Raw genomic sequence first — 25,466 nt, 5'->3', positions numbered from 1 at the left:
CACTATGGTGAGTTCAAGGACCGCCGAAATTAGTAGGACAAAACGATGTTGACAAAATACTCTCATCAGTGAAGCATACACACAAACATATTAAACAGTGGGCTTTCAAACAATTGGGAAAATGTGTGTCATGTTTGTCCTCAAACAAAAAACATACTAAAACAAAAACAAAACATTTCCTCCATCTTTTTCCATTTTCAATCTTTTTAAAAAAATGCTCCATGGAGCCACTAGGGTGGCACTCGAGAGCCGCGGGTTGCTGATCCCCGGGTTAGTGCATGTGCCTTACGATACGAAGGTCCTTGGTTTGATCCCTGGTCTAGGGGTCTTTCTGTGTGGAGTTTGCATGTTCTCCCTGTGACTGCGGGTACTCCGGCTTCCTCCCACCTCCAAAAACATGCACCTGGGGATAGGTTGATTGGCAACACTAAATGGTCCCTAGTGTGTGAATGTGAGTGTGAATGTTGTCTGTCTATCTGTGTTGGCCCTGCCATGAGGTGGACACTTGTCCAGTGTGTACCCCGCCTTCCACCTGAATGCAGCTGAGATAGGCTCCCGGGACCCCAAGAGGGACAAGCGGTAGAAAATGGATGGATGGATGGAATTTAGAAATGCTGCGTGAAGAGGTTTGTGTACGCTTTATTATTCTCCTTGTAATTTATAATACGTGCTTCATTCTCTTTCGTATTTTGTTCGGGAGTCCGCATTAAGCCAGCATTCAACATTGCCTTAGTTACCTTATTACCTATGTGTCAAAGTCAAGGCCCGTGGGCCGGATCCAGGCCGCGAATGAATTATCTATGGCCCCCGGGATTATATTTGATTAGTATTAGAACCGGCCCACAGGCCACAGCCGCCTGCTGCGGTTTTGCACGCGCCAATACTCCATCAGTGTTGGCGCTTGGAATTTTCCAAATGGGGTCCCAGGGACCCCATCAAGTCTTAAAAATGGGGTACCACAGTAAATTTATGGGGTCCCACTTTTTTGTAACCGTTTTGAAAACAAATGATAAATGTATGCATTATCCTGTTATATCTCACATTCTCTATTGTGTTTTGGAAAATGGTTGTCAAACCTTAATTCATAAAAAAATAAAATAAAATAATAATAATAATAATAATAAAATAAAATAAATAATAAAAACATGTATTCAGTTAGAAACATTCATTCCCTTTCTTCTTTGGATCTAAACTTTACCGCTGCCAGTATGTTTTCTATATTTTTATTGTAATATTTTCAGAATATGTTTGTTCTATTTTTGGCCAATGTAAGACAAAGAAAACAATCTGAAGTTGTCTTTATTTTTTTGTTTTAATGCCATGATTTTAATAGTCCGGCCCGCGTGTGCACACATTTTCCTCCACGCGGCCCCTGAGCTAAAATGAGTTTGACACCCTTGCCTTATTAAATAAATATGTTTCTTTTTCTACCACTTCCACTAGAAAATGTTCCGTTCTTTTAATTCGTGAAGTCTCCTCTTCACTACAATCGTTGCTAAGTTTTTATTGAATCTGCTTTCGGGTTACAATCTCAGGTGTGAAGTGAAATATATTTATATAACGCTTTTCTCTACAGTACACACAAACTGCTCAGTGGCCTGGGTGGTTAGAGTGTCCGCCCTGAGATCGGTAGGTCGTGCGTTCAAACCCCGGCCGAGTCATACCAAAGACTATAAAAATGGGACCCATTACCTCCCTGCTTGGCACTCAGCATCAAGGGTTGGAATTGGGGGTTAAATCACCAAAATGATTCTCGGGCGTGGCCACGGCTGCTGCTCACTGCTCCCCTCACCTCCCAGGGGCTGAACAAGGGGATGGGTCAAATGCAGAGGTTAATTTCACCACACCTAGTGTGTGTGTGACTATCATTGGTACTTTTAACTTTAACTTTTTTTTTTTACATAGTGAAACCCAATATCTAAATGATATTTAAACCAGTGTGGGTGTCACTGGGAGGTAGGTGGGTAAAGTGTCTTGCCCAAGGACACAACGGCAGTGACTAGGATGGCGGAAGTGGGAATCGAACCTGGAACCCTCAAGTTGCTGGCATGGCCAATCTATCAACCGAGCTACGCCGGTTGGTAGACAAACCGAACATGATCGGATTAAGGTGCTTCCATGGGCTGTAGCAGGCTCATTTAGAGCCGAAGTATTCGAGAAATCAGACTAATTTACTGACTGTCTTTAAAAAGCAAGCCTGTTGTCTGGTGATGTGTGACGTCTGCACATAGAGCTCACTTTTGTGTAGGGTAGGGACCTGTGGCTCTTTTGATGACTGCATCTGTCTCTCAGATCAAATCTTAGCTGATATTGCTTAACACGATAAGTAATGAATAATTCCGCTGGTAATCACAGTGTTAAAAATAACGTTCAAAATATAAAACATTCTCATGCATTTTAATCCATCCATCCTTCATCATTTTCTACCGCACCTGTCAGAATAATTGTATCTAAGTTATCACAAAACTCTTGTGTTGCCATGAGTTCTCGGCGAGAAGACAAAAGCTGTCTTTGAACCTACCAAGACGAAGGCTTGTAAAACTCCACTGTGTAGGATGGGAAGCAACATGAAGGTGTTCTGTTTCTTTGATGTATTGTAATCAACAGAAAGATATTGTTTTGACCCGAGATCTACAAAGCGAAGAGGAAGCAGGACCTGACTCCCCTCTAGGGACCTCTTCTTTGAACTGTTTTACCACCTTTTCTTTGAACTGTTCTGTAACCAAAGGCGATGGTTGTTTACAACCCCGTCCCTTAGAAACAGCTGTTGCCATGTAATCAGGGAAAGTCCAAATAAAAGAGGAGGTGTACAATCTTTCGTCAGGGGCGCGGGACAACACTGTACAAGGGTACAGCGTCTCTCCTCAATTGAGCCAAATTTTTATTCTGTCTCTGTTTAATTCCTTGCTACTTGTCTTGTTTAATAGACGTCATCAGTGTTTGAACCTGACAGCACCTGTTCAAGAAGTCACATTAATGGGAAGAAGTATTTTATTAACTATTGGTTAGCTTCAGAATAACAATGTTATTAAAAATAATAAGAGACTTGTTATACTCTAAAAATGTTGGTCTTACTTAGAAATGCACGCATTTAGTTGTATTCAGTGTTAAAAAATATTATATGGCTCTCACGGAAATACATTTTAAAAATATTTGGCTTTCATGGCTCTCAGCCAAAAAAGGTTCCCGACCCCTGGTTTAGCAGGAGATGTTTGTCCGCCATGATGGATGTGACCTTCTTACTAGCAGCTACAAACATGAACAATTAGAAGTGTGCAGGTGTATCCTTCTTGATTTTCAGCCAATTACGAGGCATGGCTTGGGAAAAAGTAACATTTTTATTTACATTTCATTCATACCCAATTAATTGATTGACCTTCTTGCTAGCTTAACCTCTTAAGGCCCAAGCTGTTTGTTTACATGCTTTTTTTATTTCTCTTTGCTATTTGGGCTTATTGGACCCTAATTAGAATAAAAACTAAGAATCATCTTTTGATATGATGTACTAGTCCATAAGTACACAAACATGTACTTCATGTTTAGTGACATGCTAATTCTTATTTTTACACTTTTTTTTCTTCCAAATTCCATTGTATGTTATATTCTTCTGACACCACCAGATTGCAGTATAAATGTCCACATAAGCGGCCATAAGACCCCAATTCAGTAGTCTACACAATTTTGGAAATAAGAGCTAAAAGGTGCTGTCCACGCATGTGGCCACTAAGCCTTTTTAAACATGCCAACGCCGGCTACAACAACTTGTGCCTTACAAACTTAATTAACCTGCCACAAGTCAATTCAAGTGTAGCATTTTATTTATAAAATCTCTTTAAAGAGTTATCAAAAATCAGTTTTTCTTACCTTTTGTTGCCTCATAGCTGCCTGCTATGTACTACATGTTGCACCCTTCTTGAATTCGGTAAACAAAATAAATGTTTCCAGTTTGTCTTTATTTAAATAGCAACATGGACATCCGACAGAGAACACATGATGCGTTAACAATACAAAAATCTACAAAAAAATGATAGTGACAGCAGGTTTTTTTTTTTCAATCTCTTGTTTGTTCGACAACTGTACAGTATACATGATACAATACTGCTGTGTATGATTTGAATGATTCATCTATATTTGGCACTTGACCACAAGATGCAAAGGATGTAAAAGGGGTTTGAAGTACCTGATTAGGCACACTAATTATAACATGTCTTTCTTTTCAAATATGTTTTTCAATCAACTGCAGAAAAACAAAAATCAGGGATGAGTACGTGGATGGAAATGAACAAATATATATCAGTGAATGCCTGCTTGGTAAAAAAAAAAAAAAAAATGGAGGAAAAGTTGCAAAACTTCACCTGAAAGTTGTCAAAGCATGTGGTCCTCTCCTCTTCCACGTGTCTATCATAAATAAAAGTGAATACACTGTACAATATTTTTTCTTCTTTCAAGTAAAAGAAAATAACACAATGCAATAATTTACACATTTAAAATTTTAAAGTGAATCTCATCCATCATAAAATAATACATACTTATAACATTTGTTTTGCTCCAAGTGTATTCTGTTTATGTATTTACCACTTTAAAATGTGTAGTTCAAATTTCAATAAAACAAAGAGGATGCTGTCAAAAATATTCCCTTTCTTATATCCATACACACTTAAGCCCAAAATGATTAATGATTACTACCATTTTTCATGTGACTAAAAACTGTAGAAAATGGCAAATATTTTCCTTTAATTTATATGTCTTTTCCTGGATATATTTAAAAAAAATTTTTTATATTTGTTTGTGATGATTTAGGGAAAACACAATTTTTTTGCAAGACGATCAATTAGTTTTTAAAATGAATGTTTAGGGTAACATAAACACCCAAGTTCCAGAATAGTCTTGTTAAAATTGTTGATGGCGTTTGCTAGAATTTAGCGCCTCACTGTTAGCTATGTTCCATCCAAATGATGTAATATTGCTTTTTTGTCTTGTTTTTTTTAATTTTTATTAAATAATCAAAATATATACTCTTGTTACTTTCTGGTGTCTTTTCGAACTAAAACCAAATAAAAATGGGCTTAACTGCGCGTGGGTTGACGTAACACTCCTCCAAGATGTGCATTAAAAACATTAAAACCTACATTTCCCAAACGCTCCGGTTTGCGGAAGGAAGAGCGAGCATGGATCCAGTGCACTTCCGCAGGGGGCAGCAAACATACTTCATAAAAATATGTTTTGGACTGTCTGTTGGATTCAGTTTTTTTCAAAAGTCCTGCATTTGTACCGTGTGAGTGCCGCCATCTGCGCAGCGCTTCCTTCGAGTTGTCCTTCAAGTGTTGATCGACAGCTGGGAGAGGCTTTTTTCTGAAATTTCTTGAACGATGAACTAAACTGCAGTGAAAAAACCCCAAAGAAGATGGGAGAAAATATGAAAGAGTCCTGGCTGTCTACTGGCCAACGCTGCCCGGGTCGCACTGCAGCAGCCGCACGATGGAGGGGTCGTTCTTGGCCCCCTCCACAAACTCCTCCAGGGACAATTTACCTGAAAGACAGGAAGAAGAAACAATCAAATCTCTATCGGTTTGTTTTATCCATAATTCATTTTAACTGTTGTTTTGGAAATAGAATTTTAAGTCTGAAATTGATTGAATGAGTAATTTTGTGGAGTGAAAATGTTGTGCCTACTAGGCTGCAACCACAAGAGGTGCTGGTGTGAAAAACGATGATGTTGGCTATACGGTCTGTTAGCATATCATGTCATGTTTCGTAAGTGAAACAGATGTTTAAAAAAAGGATTATGGAATCAAGTACAAAAATACATTTTCATAAAACGTTTCTTCTATTGAAAACGAATATAAAAATAATATGTATATAAAAAGTCTTCTGGGAAGATAAAATAATACATTATGGTAATAATTTTAAATAAATACATATGTTAAAACTCCTTTTTATTTTTTAAATCTAACCTCACAACTCTATTTACACACTTAATTTATTTAATCGTTTTTCTATTTTTCAAATTACTCTATTTTTTGTATTTATTGTAATTTTGGTTGTTATGCCTAATTTTGCATGTGTTGAAAAAAACGAGTGACAATTTCCCAAATAATAAATTTTTACCAGCTCATTTATCAAACTATTGAAGCCGCTTATTTATCGTGAAACAAATAAATGATGATGATACAGTGTAAGCTTTGCTTTTTCTTGCTCCTTTTCGAGCACACTATGTTCATGTTTGAAATATCTATTACCATTGTTTGTTTATTATACAAATGACAATATTGTTTTGGGGATGCTAATTTTCTTCTTTGAATCGTGTAAATCAGGGGTTCTTAACCAGGGCCCACTCAAATATTAACCCTGAATTAGTCATCTTACTCTTGATTTTAATCATAATACATAATTTTATTTAGCCTACTTAATCACCAAAATATTATCAAGGCTTGAATCTGGCTGATTACAGAAGTAAATACTAAAACAAATATACTGCAAAAGAAGTGACTCATAAAAATAAAGAAAAATTAATTCACCTACAATTATGCAGAGCAAAAATAAATACATCCAACATTTTTTTTATCAATAATAATAATGTGTATGTTTCTTATATAAATTGTCACTACAATTAAAGTGCATATGAAAATACAGCTTCGCCACTTATTCAGGGGTGTCTCATTTTAACTCATGGGCCGCATGGAGGGACATCTGTACACACGCGGGCCGGACTATTAAAATTATGGCATTAAAACTAAAAAATAAAGACAACTTCAGATTGTTTTCTTTGTCTTACTTTGGCCAAAATAACAAACACATTCTGAACATGTTACAATAAAAATATAGAAAAAAATACCGGCAGTGGTAAAGTTTAGATCCACGAAGGAAAGAAGAAAGTGAATGAATGTTTATAACTGAAAAAATTTACATATGCATAAAAATGTTTGTTTTCAAAACGGTTACAAAAAAGTGGGACCCCAAAAATGTACTGTAGGACCCCATTTTTATGACTTGATGGAGTCCCTGGACCTCATTTTGAAAATTCCTAGCGCCAACACTGATGGGAGTATTGGTGCGTGCAAAACAGCAGCAGGCGGCTGTGGCCTGCGGGCCAGTTCTAATACTAATCAAATATCATCCCGGGGGCCATAGATAATTCATTCAAGGCCCGCGGGCTGGATGGCCTTGACTTTGACACATAGGACTTAAGTCATAACTTTTGTGCTTAAGAAACTTCACTATGACTTTAGCTACCGACTTCTTTTGTTTGATATTTTCATTATTGCCACAAGTGGTGGAAAAGTGTATTACAACTTAGTACCACTGCGGTTCATACAGACCACAGCTGAAAAAACAGATATTTTTTGACGGCCCTATAGGAAGCGCTTGTGGGACAACTATGGTTACGAAACACTGGTGTGGATGAAAAGTATTTTGGTTTGTTGTGTCCAATATAAATATTGAGAAAAAAATGTTACACTTGAATTCTTCAGCCTTTCGAAATCTAGGAAAACTTTTTTTAACCCACTCAAAATTAATCAGATTTTCCCACATTTGAACATATACCATATTTTCCGGACTATAAGGCGCACTTAAAATCCTTTTTTTCTTCCTCAAAACTTAACAGTGCGCCTTATAACCCGGTGCGCCTAATGTACGGAATAATTTTGGTTTTGTTTACCGACCTCAAAGCAATTTTATTTGGTACATGGTGTAATGATAAGTGGGACCAGTAGATGGCAGTCAAACATAAGAGATACGTGTAGACTGCAATATGATGGCAATATGACTCAATTAAACAACACCAACAGTTTATATGTTCCATTGAAAATATAGAACATTACACACGGTGCTCAAAAATCTATCAAAATGTTTTAGTACGACTTTGGTAAGCTATGAAGCCGCACCGCTTGATGGATTGTCTGCGCATTAAGTATTATTATGGTGTGTGTAAAAGGTAAGACATATTATCTGGCGTTTTGTTTCGCAATATTATGCAAAAGCAACTTTTCTTACCTTCTGGTACCTGCTGATATGTATTTGGGATCTGCATAAATCCTGAAAAATTGCGCGCTTCCGCCTTTGTAGTCTGTGCCGCTAACATACTCGATAAGTTTCTTATTTTTCTCGATCTTGTTGTTATGGGACATTCATCCTCTGCTGTTGCCATTTCTAATATAAAGTAGTGCAAAGTTCTTACTTATATCTGTCAGTAAACTCGCCATGAAAGCGCTAAAACATACCGGTGTAGTGAGTTAACATTATTCACCCAAGGAACTTTAGTTATTAGAGAGTTCCGGTCGGACGGTTTTTCCCGGGCCTGGTTGTTGTTTCCGGATGAGGAGATGCTGCTCCGTTATTGATTTAAGTAAAGTCTGAATGTCACAGTTAGCCCCATCCGGAAAATACGGTAATATGGAAACAAACACAAAACATAACTTGAATAAACCTGACACACACTTTAAAATGTTTCCTATAAACAGTTGCACAAATTCCCTTATAGAGACGGTTACGCGTGTTCACCTAAGGTAATGTTTGACGTGAGAGAGAGAGAGAAATAGTCTTACCATCTCGATTTGTGTCCATCTGCCTGAAAATCTTATCTGTGCGCTTCTCAGGCGTCGACTCATCCTCGGGCATCTTCATCACCGAGGAGACCATCTTGTAAATAGCCTGCAGACGACACAAGTTGTTACACTGTGGCAAAATCACCGACCAGCAGAGGGCACGATCAAGACGACCCTAGACAGGCTGCTGCAGTGATCCTAACAAAGTAAACATTACCTGTGAATTGAGGTTCCCGAGGCTGGCAAAGTTAGCAGGTCAACATTAGTGGCTCATATTGTGCAGCAGTGAGTGTTGTGTTGTTCTATTGTGCTGCAGTTGTGGAATGTGAAGTGGTTTAGCAGGAAACACTGTTACTTTTGAAATACAATCAATAAAATTGATGTTACACAAATCTTTATTTTGACTAAATTAGTATACAAAAGCAAGAAATTATTGTGAGAGGATTCTTGAGAAGGACAAAGGGTGGGCGACGCTAAAAGTGTACAGCAGCGGTATGCGGTGCTGAGTCAAGCTGTGGATAAGAGTAGCACCGCTTGCTTCTGGAAATAAAACACCGCCGTCTAAAATTACACAGCGGTGAAGCGGCGGGCAGCTGAGCAAAACAAACGTCGCATAGCAGACTCACCGTCACGATCTCCAGCATCTCGGCCTTGCTGATGTAGCCGTTGCCGTCCAGGTCGTACATGCTGAACGCCCACTTCAGCTTCTGGTCCAGGCGGCCGCGCGAGGTCACGCTCAGGGCGATGATGAACTCCCGGAAGTCTATGGTGCTGTCCCCGTTGGCGTCGAACGTGCGGAAGACGTGCTCTGCGAACTTGGACGCGTCGCCGTACGGGAAGAAGTTGGCGTAGATCTTCTTGAACTCCTCCATGGAGAGGGCGCCGCTGGGGCAGTCCCGCAGGAAGCCCTTGTACCACTCGGTGATCTCGTGCTCGGTGAAGTCGGTGTTGTCCATCAGGTCCTGCATGACGTCGGGACGCAGCTTGCTGTTCTGTTTTCCCATGGCTGGCGACGACAGTGATGATGGGGCTTGGACAAGAGGGTGGCGGCGATTTCGACTGCTGAAACAATGACAGAAAACACTGTTGAAAACCAACTAGGCAAGAAAAAACCCCTAACTTAAAGTGAGAAGCCCTAAAGTAACTTTTAATGAACTTCTAAAAGTAAAATGTCACCCTAGATTAGAGCACCAATCGTACTAAAAAAATCCATCACTTCCCACTACTGAGAAAAGAGGCCCGCAAACACAGGCTTTACATGATGTTGTGAACAAAAAAATGGTGTTCCTCCTCATCTACACATTAAAATCAGGCCTGGACCTATAAAATGTACACTTTTGTCTTGGCCCTGTTTTCACTCAGTCCGGTTACCTCAACACTTAACCCATCCCCAAGGTCCAAAGGAAGTTGCATCATCATTCAGATCCTCTGCCGGCCGTCAACGACCAAAAGTCAATTGATTAATGTATTTTTGATGTATATTCGATTATATTTTATCTATGACTAGCATGGGGTGTTAAAATGTCAACACAAAATCAACACAGTCTTGATACCTACAGTATTAATTTGAGGTTATGTTTACTTTTCTAAATATTGTTTTGCAAAATCACTGAAAGGTTCTCAGTGTCAACAGGTTATGAGCTATTTAATGTTCAGTGGAACATCGAATAAAACTATACAGCATTTTTTTAGTTCTGCTAGCTCAATATGCATCCAGAGAAAACAATAGACAAACGATTTGAGGTTTGAAACATTCAGGAAGTATCCACAGCGTTGTCGACACTTGCCTTCTCCCCCTCCCTTCCGCTGCATGGAAAGAAGATCAACTGACAAAGTAAAGTGGATTTAAAAAAAAAATCTTAATCATTGTAGCGACCTCGCTGTTTAGGTTAAATATTTTGTGATTTCAAACTGTGAGTGCCCCACAAGGCTGTTGACAGTGTGTGTGTGAAGTGAAATGAATTACATTTATATAGCGCTTTTTCTCTAGAGACTCAAAGCGCTTCACATAGTGGAATTCATAACTCTACGTCTTTAAACTACATTCAAACCAGTGTGAGTGGCACTGTGAGCAGGTGGGTAATGTGTTTTGTCCAAGGACACAACGACAGAGACTTGGATAGCGGAAGCGAGAACCAAACCTGGAACCCTCAAGTTGCTGGCACAGCCACTCTACCAACTGAGCAACGCTGTGTGTTGTTGTTGTTTTGACTGTTATTAAATAGAAAGTTGATCCATCACCCCCTTGTTATGTTTGGTTGATATGCAATGATGTACAGTGCTTTATTTTGTGTTCAAACTTATACGAGAATATGGACTTTTGTTGAGGCTGGAACCAATTTTTCTTGTTTACATTGTTTCTTAGGGAGAAACAACATTCTAACCTAGTGGTTAGAGTGTCCGCCCTGAGATCGGTAGGTTGTGAGTTCAAACCCCGGCTGAGTCATACCAAAGACTATAAAAATGGGACCCATGACCTCCCTGCTTGGCACTCAGCATCAAAGGTTGGAATTGGGGATTAAATCACCAAAAATGATTCCCGGGCGCGGCCACCGCTGATGCCCACTGCTCCCTTCACCTCCCAGGGGGTGAACAAGGGGATGGGTCAAATGCAGAGGACACATTTCACCACACCTAGTGTGTGTGACAATCATTGGTACTTTAACTTTAACTTGCTTCAATATACAAACCTCATACTATGTACATACTCAGTCCTGTTACTTTCAGTCCTTTTGACTTATGAGTCATCTTCGACTTGGGATCCTTGTCAAAAATGGAATGAAGTTGCCTGAGATGAGCCAATACGCATTCTGAGCAGTGCATACTGTGTATTATCAGGTTAGAAGTTATTTTGAGAGCTTCATGAGCATTAAAGCTACATACACACATACACACAAAATATGACTTTTTGAAAGCATTTTAAGACTGTCTACATTTTGGACAACACACTTCCAATACATAACTGTGAGACCTCTGTCACTTGGTGAAATATATGACAATACAGGACCTTTAATGACAAGCAAGTCTTTGATGACCAGCAAAAAAGATAAGAGTTTTCAAGGAGAATAACAACAAGAGTCATTTAACACATGGCTTGTATGTAAAAAAAAAGAAAAAAAAAAAAAAAAAAAAAGTTACCACTCAAGTGCGTTTGTTTGCGGCAGGTACTCAAACCCACATCCTCTGCAGCAATATCTATTTTAGGTTATAGTCGCACGGGATCACGTCTCAAGCATTGCAAAGCACAACAACAGCTAGCAGTTTATGGTTTGCTTGTCAACCTTCAATTAAATACAAAATTAAAGACTTTTCAGTTTAACATTTCCTTTCATTTTCCGCCCTGTTGGTTCTATAATCCGCTAAACTCAACACACAACAATGGTTGTGTCTCTTGCAGCCCTTAATGGGTTCCCGCCTGGGGCTCAAGTTTTAGGTGGCAGCGTGACAAGAAGATTAACACCTGTTTGCATACTCATCATCGAGTCAACAGCTAAGGCGACGCGGGTGGACAAACTAAAATCCTAATAGTTTATTTCAGCAAGGCAACTTGCACAATCGTACATGTTAATTAGCATAAATAGCAAGAATCCAATAGAAGGGGAATGTAAGGAAGAAGGATCCCTAGGCAAGCAAAGTAAGCATGTCAAGATCAACCAAATCCGTCAAATTTTAATTACAAATATCCCTTCATCACGAGTGCCTCAAAGTTCTTCAAACACTCATAACGACATACCCCGATCTATACCCACATCCGGGCAAGAAAAAACTCCAAACACCACAGATGGGGAAAAAGAAGAAACTTTGAGATGGGATCGCAAATGTAGGCACCCCCCTTACAGGGTGACCGGCTGCAATGGATGTCAAATGGGTACCGTTTTTAAAATTGTTAAATTAATTCATTGTTGCAGGGGAACTGCACTTTTTTAAAATGTTGCCAATCGTTTACAATCTTTATGAAAGACAAGGTGATGGATGTATTTTTTTAATGTTTTCTAACTTGTGAATAAATAAAAGTCCGCTTTCAATAGAGCGAACGGGAGGTCCTCTATTCCGCCCATAAAACCAATAAATAACCATCCAGAAACCGCCAATAATTCTCGATTTTGCGACTTGAATATTACCCAAGTACTAGTGATATTGTTATTTTATGCGCTAACACAGACAGACTATTTATAGCGGCGTCGTGATCACTAGCTTATGCTGCTATGTTGACATCATCGGCTGGTGAGCTGCTTTCTCACGTCAGAGTTCGTGGAAGTTTATTGTAGGTCATAAATAATGCCTCTCACCTTGATAGTAGAAGAATGAGGACGTAATCCAACAACACTTTGACGGCCAATTTAGACTCGGAAATGGCGAGAACGACACAAAAAGATGCTTGGTTCCACCCCACTTTTCTTTGTGAGGATTATAAGTCATTCTTCATCTAAACGGGAATATAACAACATCCCATCAGTCGGCATCCTACAACAGCAGACAATGTACAGAAAGTGATATTTTATTATGTTTGTTTTCTCATGAAGTCTGTGTGCAGTGACTGGTAATCAGTGATGTTGTTGAAGAAAAAAGTGAACGTTGTGATGTGTTTTTGAAATTAAAATGAGCAAAATACTTAATACTTATATTAAAATTACATGTTATTATAACTGTGCCTGCTACTACATTACATATATACTTACAGCATGTATACACATTTTTAATGGAGGTGTTTGGATGTTTTTAAGGGCTTTATAGGCACAACAGAGCAACTCCCATAGGCTCCATTGTTTGCGGACTTTTAATGCATTTATTTACTATTTAGAATACATTAAAAAAAACACACCTGTCTTACATAAGGATTGTGAATGACAGGCAAATTTCCAAAAAAAAGTGCAGTTCCCCTTTAAATTAACAGATAAAGTGGGAGTCCAGTCCATCAGGAAACCAACAGATAGTCTTCTTCCAGGCTCACACAGAAATGTCTATAGCTGTGTAAGGAAAAGTAGTCCAAAGAGTGGCCCACCTCGGGTCTATTGTATGTATTTATACATGAGTATGTGTGCACAAGTTACTGGAGTTCCTTTATTTGTCACAGTTGCCTCAAAAAACAATTAAAAAAAACGTGCTCAGAACCTTGGGTTACTAATCAAACAACTTTGGGATAAACTAGAAGAAGAGATTAAGGCAGAGCTCGCCATGAACACAAAGCTACCAAAGAACATTTGACAACCTCAAGCTTTAGGCGCATTCTAAAAAAGAAGAGATGAGGATGTTCAGAGCGCCACTGAACATCCCTCAAAGCAGACGCCATACGTAACTCGGCTATTTCTGCCCACAATTAACCGCTAAGACTCTTACCTGCGATGGACCCTTGTTATGCAACGGCGGCTTTTGCCGAGACAGAACACACGGTGGTAGGATCACATGGTCCAGTCGGGTGGCCGCATGTGTGGATCGGCCTCTTAAGGTTTAAAGCCAAGCGCCAAAGGTGGCTTGCTTTACACGTTTTAACATGCCTGCGAGGCAAAGGACAGCTGAGAGGACGTCAGTGGGCTTAACGCCAGGACAGGCTTTCACTTTGACTTTATCACACCACCCGGCATAAAATCAACCTGATAAAATCACCAGTCGATAATAACGACTCTAAAGCCCTAAAATATTATTATACATCCAAGTTGCCACTATTACACAAACATTTCTAACTTGCTTACTATAAAAAAAAAAAAAACAATTAGGGTGGATTCTGATAAAACTGCCAATATAGAGGTTTTGTCAACATCGCATATTGGGCAGTTTCTTTAATTAATATACACATGACTCAATGTATACATGATGTGGGTGTCGGAACAAGTGACATCTTACATAAAGGATGGGTTTATGCAAATTAACAATTTTACCACCTGCAGTCTATCAGTGAAAAACTTAGAACACCCCATTGTCTTCTAATCTGTTAATTGTAAAACAGTGAAAATGTGTGAAAACATAAACCTCTAATGTGTTGCTTGAGCTAGTATTTACCCCGCAAATACACCACATGATCAATTAGATTGACATACATTTTGCACGCAGCGCAACAAAACACTCACTGTAACTTTAGGGAGCTTCGCGGTACCACTACAGAATTTGGTCTGCAGGCACACGACAAACACCTGTGTAAAATTTGAACAAGATTGGTTCAAAAAACAAGGCCACAATTAAGCACAACCTTCTTATTTACTTAGCAAATAATTGCCCATAAGTCACTGATCATTTTGTCTAATGATGATTAAACTGAGGATGTCCGTATTACATGCAACGATTATTTCGATTGGAAAAAAGCTTTGCTTAATGAGTGCAGCTAAGAAAAATTGATAAAAACGGGCTCGAAGGGAGTGCTTGGAACTTTAAACATGCACACAGAGTGCAAATAGTGTGCGGGTGCGTTGATTTTATATATGCACATATTTAAAAAAAAAAATCAAATTTCAATGTTTATGAAGTATATATCATAGACAAAAAGAACAAAGGTGATGGCAAATAAATAAAATGTTTATTTCAAATATTTTCCCTAAGATACGCATTGAGGCTATGAAGTGTGTTCTTCCAATTCCAATTAATCGAACAAACTAATAAAAAGATTACTTAAATACTAAAGTAATATATATATATATGTAGGAGGCGCAACAAATGTCATAAAAACTAAAAACTATAACGATATTATTCAGTAGTGCTTATGGTTACTGTTAGGCTATGTTTACAATAATAATAACATTTTGATAACATTATCACAAAAACAAAGACCTGCAAAAACATTGCAGTTGTCCTGTTTTCAGTCAAAAGCTCATTGCGTTGGTTTTTCGCACCACAAGACAGTAAAAGACTTTGGCGTCCTTACCTGGAACACCTTATGTAACCATCAGAAGTGTCCTTTTATATCCTGCAGGTACATCTTAAGTAAAGAGCACCGTAGTTAATCCGAGAACTGCTAAGACTAAGACAGGTGAAGGAGGCTGACGATGCAGATAATGCAGGAAAGCTAATGACAGATAAACAACATTATCAATCAAGGGACCTTTTTTAGGACTAACATCCCAGTCCAGGTCTGAATGTCTATCCTAATGTCTAGTCTTGGTTTTGTCCCTCCAGTAGGTGATACATAGTGCACTTCAAAAAGTCCAGCAGCCATCAGCGCAATTCAAAGCCAAATAGCTCGGGTCATGCTCACGTTTCGTTTTCCGTGGCTGTCCAGTGAAGCGTGAATGCTTGCTTATTCGAGGGCAACTCGATCTGCCGTGTAAGGTCAGGAGCCGGTCCAACCTGCAGGAGGACAGCCCCAGGAAGACACTGAAGCATGAGGCGGACATTGGAGGTGCTTGGTTCCAGTAATAATAATACAAATAATATTTTTTCTCTGGTTTAAAACTCATCTTTGATGGGCTTGTACACCTACTCTTTGGTTTGGCGCTTCTTCTCACACCAACAAATCCAAGCCAACCTAATGTGCTTCAGGTGAGATTACTCAAGAAGAGGAAGAAACATATTGTAAGGCACAAAAGGGTGCACCTCAAACAAAACTGGCCTTTGTTATTAATTTTAATAATTATGTAGACCAATGGTCTGCAACCTTCTTGAGCATAGGGAGCAGCTTGTTTCTGTTTAATCTCTTATGGACTGGTGAAGAAAAACAAAATATCGGATTACAATATAATGAATGACATGTAATTGGATGGAAACGGCAACATTTTAAAGGATATTATGGAATGTGATGGACACTTCCTTTTAACATGAATGAACATCGGATAGAACAACAACCTTCTTCATGCTCACAATATCAATTCAACAATTTGCCACATTATTAGCATGTCTGGAAGCAACTAAATCACATTTTAAAATAACATAATTACGTTTTGGTTTTATTATTTATACATAGAGCACATGTTTAGTGTGCAATATTATGCATTATTTATTAAAAATGTTTAGGTTTTTATTACGTCTTACTTTTGTTACTGTATGTCAGGGATGAGTGCACTCCTTGATAAAAAAAAGAAGAACATTTAGAAAAAAAGAGGATACTTTATTTCAGCATGAAGTGCTGCCAAGCAAACCCCGAAAGAAAAATGTTGAAATCAAGACAACATTTTCTGCAATTGGGTGCATTTCTACACTATATTTTACCTACCGACTTCTTTTGGTACCACAAAACATATTTTTGAAGATAATTAACTAACATATCTACTATTTAAAATGTGATGTAAAATTCTATAACATGCATGCAAGGAACTCAGAAAATGTTTACCATTTTGCAACTTTATGTGTCGCCATGCCCTCTCGGGATAATATACTACAAATTTGTAAACAAAAGGTCACGTCAAAAATATACTTTTTCGCTGGCTACTAATAAATACTCTAGAATTACAACTGGTTCGGAACTAACAATGTTTGCATTGTAATCATCCAAATATGATTATAAGCAAAGAAGACGGTGGCTCGGAGAGCGAACGGAGGCGACAACAAGTAAGCTAGCTAGATGGTTGACTAGATGGTTCGTTAACTAGCCAGCTTGTTTTAATGCTTCTGAGACCGTCTCCCTGTCCTGCAACTCAGTGCGGCGTTTAGGTAAGATGAACAGCGAGTGCCTGCGGCGTATTTTATACATTTTTCAAATTTTGTTTAGATCGTATTTTCATTGATATTTCATTTTAAAAAACGAGAAAGTGATATTCTGACCAAAAATGAATGTTTAAAAACGCATGTTTCCGTCTTTTCGCTGACATTTCACATGCCTGGTATGTACAATCAATCTGTACCGCAACCACATAATTTTCCCGTTGTGGCAAGAATAAAGTCTATCCTATCCTACCGTATTACCAAATTGATGTTTCTTCATCCTGTGCATGAAAGTACTGTTGAGTGAAAAGACAAGCCATGTTTTAAACTTGATGGGTTAGTTTTGTTCTATTTATTTCTATCAAGAAAGTCCCCAGTCAACTGTCCTCCTGGAACCTGCCATGAAGAACGGCAGACAAACCTTTGAACGTTTGCTTTAAAGCATAAAAATGTTTCATTCTCAGCAAGAAATTGGTTGGTTATTTACATTTTCTGCAGAATTGTGTAGCTCTACTAACCATGCGCTAAACAAAAGATCCGGTCACATGCTACCTGTACTTATGTCAGGCTTATGAATTTAGAATCTAATCTGATCCGTTCAATTAGTAGTTGGATGGCCTTTTACTCCCACATTCAAGCCATACCAGCGATCCTTTGGAACCGTGCCTAACCCTTGATCCGGACCTGAGTGCAATAACTGTCTTCAGACCTGACCGAACGAGAAATAAGCGCGTGAAAGCATGGCAAGTTCATTAATCTCTCCATCGAGCTGTAGCAGTTCTTGTAAGAGCACTGGAACTCTTCTTGTATATGGTTGAATACTTACAGTAAAAGTTGGAGATGACACCCTGAGATAAAGCCACTCCTCCATTGCATTGCATACACACTGTACCACTTCCTGTCACATTTCCTTGTCTTCCATCACTAGTGCATCCACTGATTTGCCATCATTCCTAAACGTAAAACCTAGAAATATATGCAGCCTCATCATAATCCCCCACACAAGGACAGAGTTGCATTGTCTGGCTTTTTTCGTCACGACAGAGACGCCTTTATGACGGCGGGGGAGTCGACGGTCGAGACAACATCTGCAAGCGGGCAGCTGACAAACACTCACAGCAAACTGCCACTGATCGCACAAAGAGGACAGTGTTTGCGTTAGGCCTCGTTCAAGTCTAGAGAACTCATGACCCATAATATAGTTCTATGCGTTACTCCAGGTGGCGGCTATGCCTACTCGCCCTCTTTCTGCAGAGGACACACATAGCAGACCAGACAAGAAAAGAGAAGGCTGCCAATACGGACAGAAATCAAACTGACGGAAATAGAACGGATGCTCAAATTTAGCGCATGTTTTGATCCAGTCGCTAGGAAGGAAGTCTTCCGACACCAAAGGGGTTATTATCTTCCAACTCCACCAGCAATTAAACTGGCATTGGATTTTCTTTTTTTTTTTCATATTGTAACTTCAAGCCTTTAATAGGCCCACTCCCACAAATCTTAATCCAATGCTAATAAAAATGTGGTACAAACGTCTACACATGTAAACAAACATGTGTATTATTGTGTTTGTGGAGTTTGCAGTTGTGTGTGTAATAGTTAAGTGGCCATGATGCTATGTCAATCAAAAGAGGGCAACAGAATGTGTGGGTATTGTGTTGCTACCCACCGGGTACTAAAGATCAACTTAGTATAATATAATAATTACATTGGATTAATTTATTTATATGTGAAAACTGGACCCACTTTTAACAGCTTGCCATTCTGACCCCAGCAAGTTAAAGACTATTGTAAGCCAATCTAAGTCTAGGACTAGATCTGACCAATCTAAGTCTAGGAGCATGAACTGATAAAGCCTACTCGGATAAGAGGCACAACGCCTTCTAATACAAACCCAACAGTCCAGTAGCGTTCCATTGAATGCCCTGAGATTACAATGACCAGGACGAATGAGAACATTCATAGATATCTTGTAAATTCTAAATTTCGCAATGAATTTAAAGAGTTTAAAGAGAAACTGCACTTTTTTTTAATATATATTTTTTTTATCACATTAATACACTAACTAGTAAAGCATTGTTCCAAAAGTTTCCTTACAACAGAGCCTAAGGGAGTCACTCTATTCTGCTAGTAAAACGCTTAAAAAACCTCCAAACACTTCCATCAACATTTTATATACAATTTGTAAATATATATATGTAATGTAGTAACAGGCACATTTATAATAATATATAATATTTACATATGTTGCTCACTTTAAGCATACGGCAGCGCATTCATTTTATCACAATGTTCGCTTTTTCCTTGAACAATAACAACTATGACTAATCATGGCACACTTCATGAGAGCCAACAAACATTATTAAACATCACTTACTCTACAATTTCTGCTCTCACTGGGATGCTGACTGATAGGATATTCATACATTTCTGTTTGGATGAAGAATAACTTATAATTCTCGCGAAGGTCTAAATTGGCTGTCAAAGTGTACCAACTTTTCTGTTGATGGCTACAACCTTCTACTATCAAAGTGAGAGGCGTGATTTATAATCTGGAATTAACTTTCACAAGCTCAGAAGCGAGAAAGCAGCTCACCAGCTGATGATGTCAGTACAGCAATGTAAGATAGTTACCCTTCCTGATCAATGATTCACTAAAAATAAGTCCTTGACGTGAGCGCTTATAATAACAAAATTGCTAATACTTGGTTAATATTGAAGTCATGAAACGTATATGGAGTATTGTTGGCGCTTTTTGGATGTTTATTATTGGGTTTTATGGTCGAAATAGACGCAATGATGTCATTAATTTTGTAAGCAGATTTTTATTTACGTTTATTTATGCTTTAGAATGCATAAAAAAAAAAGACATTGTGAATGAAGGATTGTGAATTACAGGCAAACGTCCCCCAAAAAAGTGTTGTTCTCCTCTAAAAGTGACAGTTTAGTTTAGCAGCTCTCTGTGTGCAATTTTTACTTTCCACCCGCAGTCTTAATGCTTCTGTATATATGTACTGTATATAGTACAGTATTTAAACAACACATTCAGAACATTTGTTCTCAGGACTAGACTGTGCACCTTACCTCCTTTTGCATTATTTGTCTTTTTCTTTCCTTCCTATGTTTTGCACATTTGTAGACTGTCGCACTGATACTGGAGTTGCTTTTAATCTCATTGTACCTGTGTATCGTGACAATAAAAGGCATTATATTCTATATTCTAAAAGTAGTAGGAGTAAAGTTGGACAAACTTCTTATCTGAAATATTGGACCCACTTTCAACGGCTTGATTACACAATTGTACATCTAAACATGGACCACCTACAGGTTAACATTCCATAAACATGTTCTGCCCAGCTAAAATTGCAATTTACTTAGAGATGTGTAAGTTTTCAAATGCATTTTTTTCCTACATTTTCGACTGTTGTTGTGGTTTCCTTTCTCTTCTGCACTAAAGTCGAGTTGTTGTCACACTGGAAGCCATAAATTACTTTATTTGTATGTTATTACAATTATGGAACCCACTTTTAACAGGTTAATGATGCGATTGAAAAGTTAAAGGACTTCTAAGCATGTAGTGTACTTGATTAAGCTGCAATTAATTAATTTAAAGATTAGTGGAGTTTTTAAATGCCTTTTTCTCATCCTTGACTGTTGTGGTGTGTAACTACTAATTCCAAGTAGGTCTTCTGCAAACATGCTCATGCAAAACAAACACAAGTGTGTTTTTTAGCATTCGACTCCCATATAATCCCCACAGTGGACACTGGTATGTAGATGCGTGTAAATTCTAATTTAGTGGGAGGAAAAGGCAACAAGGCTCCCCTCTGTGCAGCAGCATGGGAGCCACAAGTAGGAGCAGCCTCATCCGATTAGAAAAAAAAGTAGGTAAAGCTTTAACCGCTCTACGCATCTTATAGAAAGCGCTTTAGTGTGTGTGACTAAAATAAACTTTAGGTAAACTTTAGATCAACAAAAAGGACCCGTCAGCCCTCCTGAGCCACGAAAAGTAAAAACAAAACTAAACCGGAAGCTAACACCGCGGCGGCGGAGAAAAGGGAAACGAGGGTGGGAAGGTGGAATTAGCAAAAACTTACCTCGCTTTAAAGTCGCTGTGTAGAGCCTCGAGTAAGTCTTGTTAGTGGCCCATTACCTGGCGAAAAGTTCCCGATACGACAACAGGTTTGCCAAAGACACAAGGGAGCTGCGGTCGCTCGGCTGCTCTCGGTTCAGGGAGCTGCGGTCGCTCGGCTGCTCTCGGTTCAAACTCCAGCTCGTCGGTGTTCGCCTTCTGTCGGAGGAGAGCAGAGCAAGCCTCTCGCTGTGACGTCACCGCACGTGATCTAGAAGGCGACCAATGAGAGGCCGCGTTGGCCCTGGCAACACAAAAGTAACCCGGCAGTCAGTTCAATGTACACTCCACTGGCCACAACATTAGGTACAGTGGCCCCATTGATTATAACTTAAGTTTAGATAGATAGATAGATAGATAGATAGATAGATAGATAGATAGATAGATAGAATATATTGCCAAAAGTATCTGGCCACCTGCCTTTACTCACACATGAACTTGAAGTGCCATCCCATGGAATTGTCCAAAATGTTTTGGTATCCTGGAGCATTAAAAGTTCCTTTCACTGGAACTAAGGGGCCAAGCCCAACTCCTGAAAAACAAACCCACACCATAATTCCTCCTCCACCAAATTTCACACTCGGCACAATGCAGTCCGAAATGTAGCGTTCTCCTGGCAACCTCCAAGCCCAGACTCGTCCAACAGATTGCCAGATGGAAAAGCGTGATTCATCACTCCAGAGAAGGCGTCCCCACTATACTAGAGTCCAGTGGCGACGTGCTTTACACCACTGCATACCACGTTTTGTATTGGACTTGGTGATGTATGGTTTAGATGCAGCTGCTCGGCCATGGAAACCCATTCCATTAAGCTTTTTGCGTACTTTACGTGGGCTAATTGGAAGGTCACATGAAGTTTGGAGTTCTGTAGCAACTGACTGTGCAGAAAGTCTTTGCACTATGCGCTTCAGCATAGTGACCCTTCTCTGTCAGTTTACGTGGCCTACCACTTGGTGGCTGACTTGCGAGGGGATTTCACACTGGATTTGTTGCACAGGTGGCATCCCATGACAGTTCCACGCTGGAAATCACTGAGAGTGGCCCATTCTTTCACAAATGTTTGTAGAAACAGTCTCCATGCCTAAGTGCTTGATTTTATACAAGGGGGCCAAGTGATTAGGGCACCTTCCATCCATCCATTTTCTACCGCTTATTCCCTTCGGGGTCGCGGGGGGCGCTGGAGCCTATCTCAGCTACAATCGGGCGGAAGGCGGGGTACACCCTGGACAAGTCGCCACCTCATCGCAGGATTAGGGCACCTGATTCTCATAATTTGGATAGGTGGCCAAATACTTTTGGCAATATAGTGTAGATAGATAGATTGTACTTTATTGATTCCTTCAGGAGAGTTCCCTCAGGAAAATTTAGATTCCAGCAGCAGTGTACAGAATTGAGATAAAATTTAAAAAGTAAATAATGGAGTTATACATGGAAATAAAATAGAAAAATATAACAATAAGAATTAAAATAAATTTCCCCTCCCTCAGGGGGGGGGCTCGGCGGGGCGGTTGCTGGTTGTTCCATCTCCATCGTTGGGGTCCCTGCGGGTGGGGTGGGTGGTTCCCGTGGCCCTGTGCCTGGGTGGTCCTGCGGCGGCCGGTTTGGGTGGGGTGGCCGGGGGCTGGCCTCGCCGCGCTCTCCGGGGGTGGGGGGTGGGCTCGTGGGGGCCCGGTTGCCGGTGGGGCGGGGGCGGTCTTCCCGTCCGGTTGCGGGGAGTCTCTGGGTCCCTCGGGCGGGGCGTCTCGCCTTTCTGCCCGTGTGGGGTGTGGTCTCTCGCTGGCTTGGGGTCTGGCTGTCCCCTGCTTTTCTCGTGCCCTGTCCTCTGCCGGGTGCGTCTGTCTGCGGCCTGCTGCTGGCCCTTGTGGGCGGTACGGTGGGTCGGGCTCTGGGGTTCCTGTCGCTGGCCGGCTTGGCTGCGTGGGGGCGGTGGTCCCTGGTTCCCTGGGCACCACGCCTCCTGTTTGTGGGTTGGGCTCTCGGGGGTGATGGGGCCGTGCTCTGGCTCCCACGCACTCTGGGAATCGAATGTATTGTACATGCAAATTCACATATGCTCACATACGTACATAGGTACCTACGCTCCCACATACATACACAAATACAGTACATATTTACCTACCTAATGTTCGTACATCCACACGCACATTCAATATACAAACATACACATACACATACTGTACATATACATTCACTGTACAAACACATATACACATTCTGTACATATACATTCATTGTACAAACACATATACACATTCTGTACATATGCATACTTACACTCATGCACATAATCACGTTTCATCAAACATATATTAACGTTGTTGCCCTAGGGTAAACTGGGTGTAACACATGGCACACTGACAAAGCTTAACCTATTGTGACTATAACAATCTACAAGGTTAATGTAGGTTGCTTCTCTTTCTCCCCCTCCATTTTTCTGCATTCTTTCGTATCTCAAGTTATCATTACGTATATGTATTGTTGCATTTAAACAACTGTATTGTTGATAATAAAGGTAAATTATTGGTATTGTTCATTATCAATAGCGCTATTTCTATTGGTATTTGTATTGATCCATTTGTAGTGTAATAATGCTCATTGTCATTTCTGTATTATTTTTTATTTTTCGCTAACTGCTTATTTGCTATTACTTTTACCATCATATTTGTACATGTCATATTTGCTGATGTTGCTCTATTGTTGTTGTTGTTGTTGTTTGCTGTTGTTGTTTTTGTCTCTCTGTCTAATCCCCCTCTTGTCCCCACAATTTCCCCCTCTGTCTTCTTTTTTTCTCTCTTTCTATCCCCTCCTGCTCCGGCCCGGCTGCACTAAATGATAATATAAATACATTTAATAAAGTCAAATACAAATAAGGCAACAAGAGAAGTATCCTACACTTCTCTTTTGTAAAGTAAATCTGAACAGCCGACATGGGCATCTACATCAACTATATGATTTGCCTGAGAAGCTGGACAGGACATTAAAAAAAAAAAAAAAAAAAAAAAAAAAAAAAAAAAAAGAATTAAAATAAAAAGTAACAATAATAAATAAATGATAAATGGGTTGTACTTGTATAGCGCTTTTCTACCTTCAAGGTACTCAAAGCGCTTTGACACTACTTCCACATTTACCCATTCACACACACACATTCACACACTGATGGAGGGAGCTGCCACGCAAGGCGCTAACCAGCACCCATCAGGAGCAAGGGTGAAGTGTCTTGCTCAGGACACAACGGACATGACGAGGTTGGTACTAGGTGGGGATTGAACCAGGGACCCTCGGGTCACGCACGGCCATTCTTCCACTGCGCCACGCCGTCCCTATAAAAAAATATATAAAAGTTAAAATAAGAATATATCAAGAGGAACTAGGCAGTAGTGACCATGTTATGAAAATTAAAAAAAATGTAGAAAAACGGTAATACCGTTGAATATATGAAAGATGTGAAGTGTCCCTCCGGGTACTTCGGCTTCGTCTCACCTCCAAAAACATGCACCTGGGGATAGGTTGATTGGCAAAACTAAATTGACCCTAGTGTGTGAATGTGAATGTTGTCTGTCTATCTGTGTTGGCCCTGTGATGAGGTTGCGACTTGTCCAGGGTGTACGCCGCAAATGCAGCTGTGATAGCCTCCAGCACTCCAGTTTCTACCGCACCTGGCAGAATAATTGTACCTAAGTCATCACAAAACTTTGTGTTGCCATGAGTTCCCGGCGAGAAGACAAAAGCTGTCTTTGAACCTACCAAGAAGAAGGCTTGTAAAACTCCACTGTGTAGGATGGGAAGCAACATGAAGGTGTTCTGTTTCTTTGATGTATTGTAATCAACAGAAAGATATTATTTTGACCCGAGATCTACAAAGCGAAGAGGAAGCAGGACCTGACTCCCCTCTAGGGACCTCCTCTTTGAACTGTTTTGCGACCTTTTCTGTGAACTGTTTACGACTTTTTCTTTGAACTGTTCTGTAACCAAAGGCGATGGCTGTTTACGGCCCCGTCCCTTAGAAACAGCTGTTGCCATGTAATCAGGGAAAGAGGAGGCGTACAATCTTTCGTCAGGGGCGTGGAACGACTTTGTACAGTGTCTACGCGTCTCTTCTCAATTGAGCCAAATTTAATTCTGTCTCTGTTTAATTCCTTGCTTCTTGTCTTGTTTAATAGATGTCATCAGTGTTTGAACCTGACAGCACCTGTTCAAGAAGTCGCATTAATGGGAAGAAGTAT

The 25,466-nt window shown here is 39.8% G+C and overlaps 1 protein-coding gene across 3 annotated transcripts; it reads right to left on the bottom strand.

The window, feature by feature from the left end:
• Positions 1-3,932: 3,932 nt before the first annotated feature.
• LOC133620992 (neurocalcin-delta B) lies at positions 3,933-21,421 on the bottom strand. Of its 3 annotated transcripts, none has more exons than XM_061982732.2 (4): positions 21,209-21,421; positions 9,173-9,608; positions 8,547-8,652; positions 3,933-5,530 (listed from the first exon to the last, which is right to left on the bottom strand). In XM_061982732.2, the coding sequence occupies exons 2-4, from the start codon at positions 9,548-9,550 to the stop codon at positions 5,436-5,438; spliced, it is 579 nt and encodes a 192-aa protein (XP_061838716.1). In that variant the 5' UTR covers positions 9,551-9,608; positions 21,209-21,421; the 3' UTR covers positions 3,933-5,435. The 3 variants fall into 3 exon arrangements, with proteins under 3 accessions (XP_061838716.1, XP_061838717.1, XP_061838715.1); XM_061982733.2 differs by having other exon boundaries at positions 9,173-9,605; XM_061982731.1 differs by lacking the exon at positions 21,209-21,421 and adding an exon at positions 15,730-15,872 and having other exon boundaries at positions 9,173-9,605.
• Between the last annotated feature and the right edge of the window lie 4,045 nt (positions 21,422-25,466).

Source organism: Nerophis lumbriciformis, linkage group LG21, assembly GCF_033978685.3.
Source record: "Nerophis lumbriciformis linkage group LG21, RoL_Nlum_v2.1, whole genome shotgun sequence".
NCBI lineage: Eukaryota > Metazoa > Chordata > Actinopteri > Syngnathiformes > Syngnathidae > Nerophis > Nerophis lumbriciformis.
This window is presented reverse-complemented; position numbering and strand designations above follow the sequence as displayed.